General features: G+C 46.6%; 1 protein-coding gene across 2 annotated transcripts in view; it reads right to left on the bottom strand.

The window, feature by feature from the left end:
- Itpa (inosine triphosphatase) overlaps window positions 1-13,164 on the bottom strand; it is a 16,517-nt gene extending 3,353 nt beyond the window's left edge. Inside the window, exons 1-6 of one of the 2 annotated variants that reach the window (XM_004634320.2) lie at window positions 13,064-13,164; window positions 8,318-8,375; window positions 8,167-8,231; window positions 7,547-7,620; window positions 6,261-6,292; window positions 4,478-4,593 (exon numbers count right to left, since the gene is read on the bottom strand). In XM_004634320.2, coding sequence (XP_004634377.1) covers window positions 4,478-4,593; window positions 6,261-6,292; window positions 7,547-7,620; window positions 8,167-8,231; window positions 8,318-8,375; window positions 13,064-13,129 — 411 coding nt within the window. In that variant the 5' untranslated portion in view covers window positions 13,130-13,164. The other variant, XM_023718634.1, reaches the window with a different exon arrangement.
- Between the last annotated feature and the right edge of the window lie 1,039 nt (window positions 13,165-14,203).

The following is a 14,203-nucleotide window of genomic DNA, read 5'->3' as shown; positions in this document are numbered from 1 at the left end:
GACAGGAAGATGGTTGTGAGTTTGAGACCAGCCTGGGCTATATAAAGTGAACACAAGGCCAGCCTGAACTGCATAGTGAGACTCTGTCTCAAAAAAAAAAAAAAAAAAAAAAAAAGGAATGAAGTTGACTTTGAAAAACTGACAAAACAAAACAATCCTAATAGGATATAAGACTCTGAATTCTGTGAGTCTTTTTTTTTTTTTTTTTTTTTGTGGTACCAGGGATTGAACTAAGGACCCTGTGCTTGCCAGGCAAGTGCTTATTCTACTGAACTATCTCCCCAGCCTGCGGATAAGCCTCATGCTTACACCATTCCTCAAAACACAGGATGGGGCCAGTGATGATGGCGGACACTTATAATCCCAGCATTCCAAAGGCTGAGGAAGGAGGATCACTGTGAGTTTGAGGCCAGCTTGAGCAACACAGTGAGTTTAAGGTCACTCTGAGTTACATAAGATCCCGTCTAAAAAAACGAACCACCACCACAACAAAACAAGAAAGAGAGCTGGTAAGGTGGATGATGTAGCTCCAAACTACAGTAATCAATAGGATTCAATCTCTAGCACAGATTGGTGCGTATGTGGGAGCCATTGGGGAAGGCCCAACTCTGACAATGAAATAAATCCATGAGCTCAAGAAACACCAGCTATTGGCAGGAGTGGCGGCACACACCTGTAATCCCAGCACTCATGAGATGATAGAAGGAGATTCGAAACTTTGAGCCCAGCCTGGAAAAAGTAAAGTGACTTAAAAATTATAAAAAGGGCTGGGAATGCAGCTTGTATGTATGGAGGGCTGGGGTTTGATCCCTAGCATTGTGGAGAAAAATAAATAAAATAAAAAGCTAGCCCCTCTACCCTCTAAATACTGGCTCTAACAGGTAAATTCCAACACAAAAAGGTTATAACAAGAACAAATTGTAGTTCAGTGTCGTGAAACATCATTTTGTCATCAAAGTTAAAAAAAAAAAAAACACTAGTGGGCCGGCCAAATAGTTCAGCAGATTAAAGCACCTGCAAGCAGGTGCAGGAGCTGGGGGTTCAATCCTGGGCCTGACATGCCAGCCCTGCCCCTGGGGCGTGCTGAGATGGCAACTGAGACTGGGTGCGCCTGTAATCCCAGCACTTGGGAGGCTGTCAAGAGGAGAATCACTACAAGTCCAATCTAGTAGTGAGACCCTACACCCTGTAGACAACAACAAAAAACCCACTTAATTCCATTCTCTATGCACTCTGGTGGTGGTACACATCTATAATCCCAGCACTTAAGAGGCTGAGGCAGGAGGATCTCTGAGAGTTTGAAGCCATCCTGGGCTACAAAATGAAACCCTGTCTCAAACTCAAAACACACACATACACACACACACACACGGCTTATATATAGGTGTAGCTCAGCAGTATACTACTTGTCTAACATGCATGAGTCCTGGGTTTAATCCCTTGGAAAAAGGAAAAAAAAACAAACAACACTTCAAGAGTCAGTTGTGGGCTGGAGAGATGGCTCAGTGGTCTAAAGCACCTACTTGAAACAAGCTTGGCTAAAGCACAGGGACCGCGGTTCGATCCCCAGCACCACATGCCAGCCAGTCCGCCCCCTGGTGGGCTGAGCTGGCCACACACACACACAATAAATAAATGTAATAAATAAAAATAAATAAATATTAAAAAAAAAAAAAAGAGTCAGTTGTGGTGGCACATGGCTGTGAAAATGTGCCACAGAACAGCACACAGATCACCATGGATCACTTATGGGTTTGAGATCAGCCTTGGGCTACATGTTGAGTTCAAGGCTAGCTTGAATGAAAGACTGTTTTATTTTTATTTTATTTTTTTTTAATTTTTATTTATTTATTTATTAACATTTATTGTGTGTGTGTGTGTGTGTGTGTGTGTGTGTGTGGCCAGCTCAGCCCACCTGGGGGCAGGGCTGGCTGGCATGTGGTGCTGGGGGATTGAACCGCAGTCCCTGTGCTTTGCCAAGCTTGTTCCAAGTAGGTGCTTTAGACCACTGAGCCATCTCTCCAGCCCCTGAAAGACTGTTTTAAATGAACAAACAAAAAACCCCTACAAGAGTGGTGGTGGACAACAGGGATAGGCCACATACATGCCAAATCATGCAGAGCCCAAAACAGATTCCATTTCTCTAAGAGAGCTGTGTGGCCACAGCTAGTTCCAAAACTACTCTGAACCATATCATGTAACAAATGTTTTCTGACTCACTGCAGTGGCCCAGGCAGTGTTCAGTGCTACAGTCCTACCAAACCTAGCCTTCCCCTTCTGCAATGGACATAGAGCCTAGCAAACACAATCCCAGTAAGTAAAACAAATTATAATGATTGTGAAACACAAAATGCTTCAGAGGGGCTGACGTAGTCAAGGACTCTGGCTACATCCAGGGCTGCAGCAAGAACATTCTTTTTTTTGGCGGAACTGGGGATTGAATTCAGGCCCTTGTGCTTGCCAGGCAAGTGCTTTTCTACTAAGCCATCTCCTCAGTCCCAACAAGAATATTCTAAGTACTAGATGCAGCTGGTGCACAGATTCTGAAATGGGCAGCATGAGCAGCTGAAGGACAATGCCAGTATGAACAATCAGTGTTTAGTGTGTCACTGTGGACAATGAATACACAGGAGAAAACAGGACAAGATGAACAAACAAGGCCACCTCAGGAGGGACTGGGGTGGCACACAACTAGGGCAAGCACCAGAGCAGGAACAGAGCCTGGCAGGGGGCACAGTAACACAGGTGTTGTCACAGGGAGGCTGCTACTCAGTTGCTCCACAGGACATTGGCCACACCCAAGCAGCCATTCCTGGGAAAGCAGCAGACCACTACAACTAATCTTTAACAATTTAACCAGGCACCATGACATGGCAACCCTGTTTCTGAGTATCAGTCCTCAAAAACTGAAAACAAAATCTTAACTGTGGTTGTATATTATTTACAATCTAAAGGTCACTGACAGGGAATAAACAACAAAACGCAGTCTATGCATACAATAGCATATCCTTCAGCCTTAAAAATCAGAAAACTGTTGTTTTATGACATGGATGGAGCTTGAGAATATTATGCAAAGCGGAATAAGCCTGTCACTGAAGACAAATATCACATTCCTCCATTTATCTGAAGTAATGAAACCCTCAGAAGTAGAATGGTGGTTGGTAGTGCTGGGACAGGGAAGAAAGGGGAGTTAGGGCTGGTGAGATGGCTCAATGGTCTAAAGCACCTACTTAGAACAAGCTTAGCAAAGCACAGGGACTGCGGTTCAATCCCCCAGCACCACATGCCAGCCAGCCCTGCCCCCTGGTGGGCTGAGCTGCCCCCCCACACACACATAAATAAAATAAAATTTAAAAAAAAAAGAATGTTTAAAAGGAAGGGGAGTTATTCAATGGGTAGTTTTAGATTTGCAAGACCAAAATTTTCTGGACATTCATTGTCCAAAAGTATGAATATTCTTTTTCTTTTGGTGGTACCAGGGATTGAACTCAGGACCTTGAGCTTGCCAGGCAAGCACTTATTCCACTGAGCTATCTCCCCAGCCCCTTGAATAGTCTTAATACTACCTACCGTATGCCAATGTAAAAATGGTGAAGATGATAAATTTTGTGGTATAAGTTTTTTACAATCAAAAAAGAAACTTGGGCTGGAGATATAGCTCAGTGGCATGGTACACATCTGGCAAGTGCAAGGTCCTAGGTTTGATTCCCAGTATCAAAAGGACAACAATAATGAACTAAATTTAACCAGATAGGGTAAAATGAAGTATCTGTGGACAGGCCCCAGGGTAACCCTAGATTGACTGTGGCAGGAGAAACTGAGTTAGATGCTGTGCTGAGCATTGGGAGGGTGGGCTGGCAGGGAAAAACACCCAACCCTAAGGGCCTGGCAGGGTGTGCTGAATCAACTGGAAAAGGACTATGCTTTGGCAAAGAATTACACCACTAGGCTGCAGATATAGCTCTGTCTAAAGTGCTTGCTTAGTGTAAGGTCCTGGCCTTGATCCCCAGCACCAGCTCCAAAAAGCAATAACAATAAAACTAAATTTAAATTATATGTAAACATGAAAAGGGAGAAAATTTGAGTGGGGTGAGATCTGGGCTGTAGATGTGGCTTTGGGTATTTTGCCTTGCTTTTTGAGGCAGGGTCTTCCTGGTAGCCCAGGCTAGCCTCACACTATGTAGTCCAGGTTACCCTTGAACTCCCTGTCCTACCTCAGCTTCAGGAGGACTGTGCTTACAGGTGTTGTGCCATCAAGCAGCTTTGGGAAGGGCTACCGTCAGGCTTACTAGCACAGAAGGACAAAGCCTGAGATGCAACAGCCTCAGAAGCTGCTAGCCAGCAGCTTCAGGGGCCAAATAGATTTAGAGCCCGGGGCCCTTCCCTGGACAGTCCTCCAGAGGTCGCTGGCCATTTTGCCAAGGCCGCAGCGGCCTCTGGCGGCATGCAGAAGAACAGCGCCTGAGCGGCCACTCACTGAGGTGCGACCCCTGAACAGACGCACAGGCTCGCTGGGGTCCCCGGTGCAGAGCGCGAACGTACACAGTGCGTAAGCTGACTTGTCCTCGAAGCCGGCCAGGAGCTGGTGTAGTCCTGTGGGCAGAAAAGGCGAGGGTTCAGCGTGTCCATGCTCCCCAGCATGCTCCCTCAGAAACCCTCCCGCCCGGGTGGGAAGGGCACACCCAAACCGGATTAATGTGGATGGGAGGGTGGCTGTTAGGGCTTCACTCTAGCCCTCAAGAGGAGGCTGAAATTCTAGACTGCGGATGAGGTTTTGTTAAAACAGAAAACCAGTCAACATAGTGTGGACTTGTTTGATACCTACAAAAAGGGAAGCAGTTGTAAAATGTACTCTGGTAGCTTGGCAAGCACAAAGCCCTGATTTCAATTCTCAAACCAAATAAAAGTACTTTGGTTACAACCAAGGATCTCCCCAGCTAATTCTACAGCACTGAGAAATTAGTTGGAGGTGTAGGTGTAGCATCTGCTCAGCAGGCTGGGGGCCTGGGCTCAGTCCCCCTATCCAGACTAAAATCAAGATTAAAGGGTGGGGGGGCCTGCCGGTTAGCTCAGTTATTCAAGCACCTGCTCATGAAAATGCATTCAGGTGCAGGATACGATCCCCAGCTCCACCTGCCTTACCAGACCCGCCCTTAAGGTAGACTGAGCAGGCTAAAACAAAAAAACAAAAACAAAAAATTTAGGGGCTGCAGAAATAGCTCAGTAGAATAAGCACTTGCCTGGCAAGCACAAGATCTTGAGTTCAATCCCCAGTACCACAAAAAAATAAATAAAAACAAGATTATGCGTATTACCAGTCATACTTGTATATGTTTATGTTTACACAAAATAGAAATTGCACTGATAAGCTGAATGATGGAGGGTCATTGCCTTTTATTTAAAAACTAACAAATAATGGCATTATATTGATGGGGGTCAGCAATTTTTCTTTATTTTTTTTTATTTTTTTGTGGTAGTGGGGATTAAACCCAGACCTCCACATTGAGCTACATCTCCAGACCTTTTTCACATTTTTATTTTGAGTCACAGTCATGGTAAATTGTGGGCTTGAACTTGGAACTCCTGCCTCTGCTTCCCACAGTGCTGGGATCACAAGTGTGCCGCATCATGCTTGAGATCACTATTCTACCACCTTCCATATTTGACATACTCTGCATTTTTTAAAGCACATTTCGAGGGAACACTCTGGATGTGAGCACAATTTGACTGCACATTTATTATTCTACTGGCTGCCAGGGTTGGTTCAGGCAATCTGGCTAGCTAAACAGGTATCCCCTTCCTTCCTCCATGCTGTGGGTCCCTCCTGAAGTACACCCTTTCCCCACTGAGAATCTTCTTGGGTCTGGGATATACAATTAGCTGCACTCTCCTACTAGAACCTCCAAGTAGCTCCTAGGAGCAACAGTGTGGCCTGCATCTGTGGATGGCTGGGAACAAACTGCCAGGGCCTAGGAGGAGTATCCCCTTCCCCTAACCTGCAGCCCAGGCTGTGGTTGAAGCAACTGCAGGCAGTCACTAAGGGCAAGTCCTCCTCGAGATCCAGAATCAACTACAGCCACCTGGTCCTCGAGCTCACACCTGCCAGCTCATCCCAATGCTCTCCGGTGCAAGTTGAGGTTACAGAAGAGAGGCTCAATGGTGTCAGCAAGAATATCTGACTTCCTGGTCATAGGTAAAGAGCTGGGCATTCTCAATTCCCAACGGAGCCAAGGGAAGACAAAAATGGGAATAAATATTACCTTCAGGCTTTAACTTCTCCAAAAACCATTTTCTGCAAAAGAAATAAAGGAGTCAGAGGTCTTGAGCAGAGGGATCTTCCTACAGGATCCAAGCTCCAGGACATCCAAGAGTAAATGAGAAGGAACGTCTCAAATCAAAAGCTACAGAAATAATCTAGGCTGAGGGTGTGGGGTGGAACAAATGCTTATCATCATGTGCAAGGCCTTGAATTTAATATCCAATACCAAAGAGAGAAAAAAAAAAAAAATCACCTAGTAGGAAAAAACCAAATGGTGAGAAACATGTAATACATAGGGAAAAAAAAAAAATCAGTAAATAAATGAAGGGTTCGGGTCCGGAGAGATAGCTCAGTAGAGTAAGTGCTTGCCTGGCAAGCGCCGGGTCTTGAGTTCAATTCCCGGTACTGCAAAAATAAAACAAGCTTTCCTTTCCTCTGGAGCTGGGGAGATGGCTCAGTAGAATAAATGCTTGCCTGGCAAGCACAAGGGCCTGAGTTCAATCCCCAGTTCTGCAAAAAAAAAAAAAAAAAAAAAAAAAAACAAGGGTTCAACCTCACTTGGTAATCAGAGAAATGCAAAATCAAACTACATGTGATGACATTATATCCTCCAAATTACAAAAATTGAAGACAGGGTCTCATTATATAGTTCAGGCTGGCCTTGAACTCACTATGTAGCCCAGGCTAGCTTCAAACTTGCAGTGACCTTCCTGTTTCTCTCTGCCTCCCAAATGCCACCACACTGGGCTCAAACTGTAAATTTAAAAACTCACACTCAGTGATAGAAAGGATATGAAGCAATACACGCTGAGGATATACATATATACTGGTAAATGAGCTAGTCATCCAAAAGTTTGAGACAATCAAAACCAGCAATAGAACTTGTGTATGTATGTCCCAACCTCAAGGTACTTCAAATTGGGTTATTTGTATTCTACAGACACACAAAAGACCTTCTAAGGGGGACTCAGGGTACTGGATAATTGTAAGGAAATCAGTTTTCAGATCTTAACTTTCTTATTCTCTTTCCTGAAACTGATCTGTACACGAATGTATCTTTGAAATTGAGTAGGTTTTCAACTTCTCTCTCCACTTACACAATTATGTTCTCACACTTTACAAAAGAAAAGCACACCTCTCCTGTATTCCTAATCCTTTTCTGGGACAACCTAAATACTGATGTTGATGCCAAGACAGTGAATGATCTACAGTATCAGGTAACTAATCCTTTTGCATTCCAGTGGTTTGTGGCAGAGGCCCCACAAAGGAGTTCATAGGGACACTCACATGTAGGGGCCAGGAAGGCCACCAAGGGCATTGAAGCACAGACAGGTATCCTCCACCAGGACAGGCCCCTGCACCTGCAACACAAAGACATGTAGCCCTAAGACCTGTACCCACAGGGAAGCCCCATCTCTGCCCAGAGCCCCCAGGCCACCTAGGCTGGGGCCAATCCCATAGCTAGCTGAGATCTGCAGCAGATGATTGTCATGGTCACTGATCCAGGTCCATGTTCATTTTAAGACAGGGACACACAGCATTGGCAAGCATGCAGCTTGTTCCAGACCAACACCCAGGAACCCTCACACTGTGCCCCTCAGTTTACAGAGATGTGTGTGGAACTGTGTATGTGTGTGTGTGGCGGGGGGATATGTACACGTGGATTTATGCGCCTGAGCCGGGGAGGCTGCTGGTGGACAACGGCAATCCATTTATGGGGACGTAAGTGGTCTGGAGGAGACACTAACAGTTACGGTGGGGACAGGAAGGCAGTGTCCAAAGGCCAACATTTGAACCTAACAAGCAAGGCCTAGACAGGTCTTAAAGTCACAATAAATTACCCTTTTATGGCTCTCTGTTGTTCCCAGCAGCCCAAGGAGCACCAGGAAATGGCAGGGGATAAGTACCTGATGTGCAGCCTCACGACACTTCTGTATGGAAATTTCATCTGGCTCACCCTGGTATTCCGGCACTTATTAGGAAAACAGACAGAGTCAGGTTATGGTAGGACAGAAAAATGGAACCATCTTTTAAAAATAAAAGAAAACAGAAACATACGGTCAATTTTCTGTGCCACCAATGTGCATGGAAACTTATCTCCTAGAATCTGAATGACCTGTTTCAAAATGAAAAAATATCGATTACCAGGTGTAATTCTCCATCACTGTGTGGATTGTCATCCAACTTTCTCATGAGCTAACTCTCTGGGAAGTCCCCTAAAGCATACCAAGTCAAGCTGAGCAAGATGGCGCATGCCTGTAATCCCAACACAGGGGAGGCTGAGGCAGGAGGATCACTGAGAGGGAGAAGGAGAGGGAGAGGGGGAGGGGGAGGGGGAGGGGAGGGGGAGGGGAGGGAAGAGAGAGATCAAGTCTGTTAGCTAGCTTCACCCCAGCCTTCACCCATTCAAGCCAGTCTGCACCCATCTATTACTGCTCTGTCCCTTCCTACTTGAGGTCTCTGCATGTACTACTCCCTCCCTCACCTTATCTAGCCACTTTCTGCCTGTCTCAATGTTCTACCATCCTCCTAGGCCAGTAATGCCCCTATTTGGAGCTGCCCAAAATTCAAAAGGCCTGGGGCTGGAGAGATGGCTCAGTGGTCTAAAGCACCTACTTGAAACAAGCTTGGCAAAGCACAGGGACCGCGGTTCGATCCCCAGCACCACATGCCAGCTAGACCCGCCCCCTGGTGGGCTGAGCTGGCCACACACACACACACAATAAATAAATGTAATAAATAAAAATAAATATTTAAAAAAAAAACAAACAAAATTCAAAAGGCCTGTGAACTTGGATGGGGGAAAAAAAGCCTTTTTTTATGCCCAATAATTGAACTTTATCTACTTTTCAGTTATAAATACAGGAGGTAATAAATATTGACAGTTCTTGTGACTTTTTTTTTTTAGACAATGCCTCACTATATAGTATAGGCTGGCCTCAAACTCATGGTGATTCTTCTGCCTCAGCCTCCCCCTTGGAGTGGTGCTTTGTTTTTATAGGGTTTTTTAAATTTTTATTTATTTATTTATTTATTTGCGTGTGTGTGTGTGTGTGTGTGTGTGTGTGTGGCCAGCTCAGCCCACCAGGGGGCGGGGCTGGCTGGCATGTGGTGCTGGGGGATTGAACCGTGGTCCCCGTGCTTTGCTGAGCTTGTTGTAAGTAGGTGCTTTAGACCACTGAGCCATCTCACCAGCCCCGCATTACTTTATTTTTTTTTTAAATATTTATTTATTTTTATTACATTTATTTATTGTGTGTGTGTGTGGCCAGCTCAGCCCACCAGGGGGCGGGGCTGGCTGGCATGTGGTGCTGGGGATCGAACCGCGGTCCCTGTGCTTTGCCAAGCTTGTTTCAAGTAGGTGCTTTAGACCACTGAGCCATCTCTCCAGCCCCCCGCGTTACTTTAAAATTAAGGAAATTACATACTGCCAGATTGAACCCTTCAACACTAATACTGTGTATATATTAGATTGCAAATACTTCTAATATTTTCAGAATTGTCCTTTTTTCTTTCTTTTTTTTTGTATTTTAGGGAAGGGTCTACAGGGTGTTCAGGGTCTCACTACTAGATCAGACTCGTAGTGATCTACCTGTTTATAGCCTCCCAAGAGCTGGGATTACAGGTGTGTGCTACCGTCCCTACACACCTTATTTTGTACATTTGAAACTACTTCCTTAAGAGAGTCTACAGGCTTTATCAGTCTGTAACAAACAAGAGACAAACAGAAACTCTCCTGTTTGAGACCACGTCCAAGCCATTGTCTCTAAGGAATCTTTAACCATTCCACCTCTTTGGGGTTTTTTTTCCTGTGGCAGTGCAGGAGGTTGAACTTGGGTCCAAGGGTTCCACCACTGAGCTTTCTCCTCTGTTCCACCCTGCTCTTTAAATATAAGAAGGCCAGGCCGGGGAGATGGCTCAGTGGAATAAGCACTTCCCTGGCAAGCCCAAGGGTCTGAGTTCAATTCCTGCTTCTGCAAAAAAAAAAAAATTAAATATGAGAAGGCCATGTCAGTCAGAGGTTTGGGCTCTGGCATCCACCACTCTACATGGACTGCATTCAGGATGGCACAACCTGTCTGCCTGATCTGGCCTCACGATCCAAAGCATTCAGCAATGGGGCTCTGGTTCCTCGGAGGGCAACCTTCATCCTGGCACAAAAGTGCATCAGTACCTACAGTATAGATAAATGAAGCTTTCCCTCCTATACCTCACTGAGCTACCAAAGACATATGCAGTGGATGTCATCTCTCAGTTCACCACACGATCTCACTTCCTTGGCCAGGCTAAGTGGAGGCAAATGCCTGATCCAACCAAGGGCAATCAGAACTGATGGACAGAAAACCCACTGTCCTTCTATCAATGGGGAAGAAAGCAGAGACTCCAAAGGGACTAGGGAACTACAAAGACAGGCCAGGCTCTGGAGTGAATCCCTGGGCTCTATGGGGTACCTCAGCCTTGTATTTCCATGAGTCACCTGGTGCCTTATTACTACCAGGTCCCTATAGGCAGAAACCTGAGAGTCTGGGATATACCTCAGCAGCACAGTGTCTGCCCAGCAAGCCCGAGACCAGGAATTCACTTCCTGACACCAAAAAAAAAAAAAAAAAGGAAACATGAGATCCATTGCCTCCTTTATTCTTTTCTATTTTTCTATATATAGTGCTATGAAACAGTCATCCCATATCATTCTGTTGGCACCCAGAAAACAATCCACAACATATAGGCATGTGGGTCATCAGAAGCAAGTTTTAGGCTGGACAGATAGGTCAGCGGTCTAAGCACCTACCTGGCAAGCACAAGGGTTTGATCCCTGGTACCACATGCCACGCTGGTCCTGGAACCGCAGCGTGTAGTGTCAACCACAAAACCAGGCATGGTGGCACATGCTTATAATTACAGCACTGGGGAGGCTGAGAATGGATGCTCACTACAAATCTGAACTGTGTAGTGAGACCTGTATTCACTGAATAAAGAAGGGGGAAGAGGAGGAGGAAGCAGTAGTTGTAGTAGTAGTAGCAGTAGCAGCAGCAGCAGCAGTAGCAGCAAGCTTTAAAAGCAAAGTCTTAGCTGGGCATGGTGGAGAATGCCCATAATCCCAGCACTAGAGAGACTGAGGCAGGACTGCCATGAGCTCAGGCCAACCTGAGCTATATAACGAGACCTTGTCTCAAAGAAGAAAAAAGAAAAATGTTCCTCTGATTTCCTGTTCTTCATCTCTTTTCTCCAAGACAGAAACCCAACTAATAAAGCTAGCCTGGTCAACATTGCAAGATCAACTCAAAAAACCATTTTTTTCCCCATTTTATGTATTTGGTTCAGTATCTCAATATACAGCTCGGACTTGTAGTGATCCTCCTGTTTTCAGCCTCGCCGGTGCTGGGCTTACAGGTCATCGGCTCATCAAACTCTGGTCCCTGCCTCAGGCACTTAAGTCTTTTGAACTATCTTGCCAGCCCTCTCGGAAAAGTAAATTTAAAAAAAAAGAAATGCACATTTCTCTTTCCCAAAGCAGGTCACAGAAACTAAAATTTCTTTTCTTCCAAACAATACATAAAGCCCCAAAATATTACTCTTAACATCCTTTGCAGGGGCCAGGGAGATAGCTCAGTAGAATAAGCGTTTCCCTGGCAAGTGCAAGGGCCTGAGTTCAATCCCCAGTTCTGAAGAAAAAAAAAAAGTCCTTTGCCTTTCTGTCTTGGAGCTGGCCGTGAAGACATTCTCTAACCTATGTTGTCTGATAGCAGCTCGAAAACCCCATTTCACAAAGGAGTACATTAACAGTCTATCACAATAGTTATTAAAAAGGTATCCCTTTCAGGGAGGAATAAATGTTTCTGAGACCAAAATCAGAACAGGACTGGCTCAGACTGCTAACACTACATTCTACCCTTTTGCCTAATTACATAGTACACAGCTGTCTATGCTTCATTTAATCAGTATGAAAAGATATCTCTAGCTAAGGCTGTAGCTTATTGGTATAGTACTTGTTCTCACATCCAGGAGGCCCTGGGGTCAATCTCTGCACTTGAGGGAAAATTTTTTGCTGTCTTGCTTTTTTTTTTGGGGGGGGGGGAGGTGGTACCAGGGAACCTTGCACTTGCCATGCAGGCGCTAATGCCACTGTGCTATATCCCTGGCTGTCTTTGGGTTTTCATTCTGTAGGACTCAGTGCATGTAAAATTTTGGTTAAACAGACTTGTTATGGATTTCTTTCTGGGGGTGAGACAAGGTCTCACTATGTGTTATTCCAGGGTGACCTCAAACTCACTGCGACCCTGCTGCCTCATCCTCTAGAGTGCTGTGATTAGAGGTCTGTGCCACCGCGCCCGGCCTAGACTTCTGACCCTAACACGGGTAAGAAAAGATATCACTCCACTTCACAAAGTGGCCAGGAGCAATTCTAGACCTGCCGAGACGTAGCCCTCTGACCACCACCTCGGGGGTCGCAGCGGGACGCAGATCCACCTCAGAGCCGTGTCGGGGCTCGAAGTTTGCCGTCCAGGTCAAGAGGCGATCCTTGGGGCTAACGCTAAGGACCCTGCCATGCCTCTGGCTCCAGCAGCCGCTACCTAGCGAAGTCTGGGCCAGAAGCTGCGGAGGCCCTCGTGTCTGCGACCCTCGGGGCATCCCCACTCTGCGACCCATGCATTCCCCACACCCTACTCGCCTCCCCACAGCCTGGTCCTGACCCATCCTTCCAAGCGGTTGAACTCCCTGTTCTTGGTGCGTCCAGCTCCTGAAAGCCCCAGCTCAGCAGTATTCCCAGGCGCCTCCCCCTCGGCCCACACATCTTCCCGGCACCTCCTCCAGCTTCTTGGCGTTCCCTGTGACAAATACGATCTTCTTCCCCGCCAAGGAGGCCGCCATGGCGACCCGGAATTACACCTCAGAGCCCCAGAAGCCCTTTCTCCGCGAGCCGCCGAGCACTTCCGGTTAGGGGCGGAAGTGGGCGTTTCCGTTTCCAGCCTCTCCTGGGTTGCGGAGATGCTCGGTGCTCAGCTGATGACTGCAGGTTGCCAAGCGGGTAAAGCTCTGCTTGGTCGTCGCGGTGTGCCAGGAATCCTTGTCAGATGCCCAAGGCGCACAGATGAGCAGCTTGAAGCACTCTGTGCTCCCGAATTTTGGGAGACTTCCCGAGACTGAAGTTGGAAGTCCCAAGAGACATCCTGATCGTGGACCGGAAAAAAAACATTTCCACCACCACGCGCCTGGCTCTGCCAGGGTCCTTCGCTGGGACCCGGGTGCCGAGGGAAGCGAAGAACCCGCGAGGCTGGTGATGAGCTGCAGCCCTGTGCCTGGGAGGTTCCCTGTGTGGGCTCCGAGGAGTCTGCTCCGGGGAGCTGCCACTTTTTTCTCCTGACCTCACCTTCAGGCTCACTCCTTGCTGGCCACCTTGTACTTTACCAGGAATTTAAGACTGGCATAGCCTAAAATAAGCCCCGTCTTTCTCCCCCACCCATACCCCCTTTTCCCTGGTTTAGGAACTGAAAATTTCAAGTCTTTACAGCCTCTCAATCCATCATCCTTTTTTTTTTTTTTAATTCTTTCATTTGTATATTTGATACAGTGTCTCACTATGCAGATCGGACTCATGGTGATTCTCCTGTTTTCAGCCTCCCCAGTGCTAGGATTACAGGTTTGTGCCACCATGCCCAGACTCTGTCGCTGGAGCAGCATGCGGGACCAGGGATCTAACCCTAACCCTAGTCCCTGCGCTTGCCAAGGAAGGCGCTTAGACCGCTGAGCAGTCTGGCCAGTCCCATCCCTTTTTTTTTTTTTTCTTTCTTTTTTGAGACAGGGTCTCACTACGCAGTTCAGGCTGGCCTAGAACTCACAGTGATACTCCTTCCTCAGCCTCCTGATTGCTGGGATTACAGGCATGTGCCACCACACCCGTCTCCATCATCCATTTTCCGTGGTCATTGTTTCAGCCAGATCCCT

The sequence above is a fragment of the Octodon degus genome, unplaced genomic scaffold (genome assembly GCF_000260255.1).
Source record: "Octodon degus isolate 3935 unplaced genomic scaffold, OctDeg1.0 scaffold00060, whole genome shotgun sequence".
NCBI lineage: Eukaryota > Metazoa > Chordata > Mammalia > Rodentia > Octodontidae > Octodon > Octodon degus.
The sequence above is the reverse complement of the archived record's forward strand: the minus strand, read 5'-3'. Positions and strand labels throughout refer to the sequence as shown.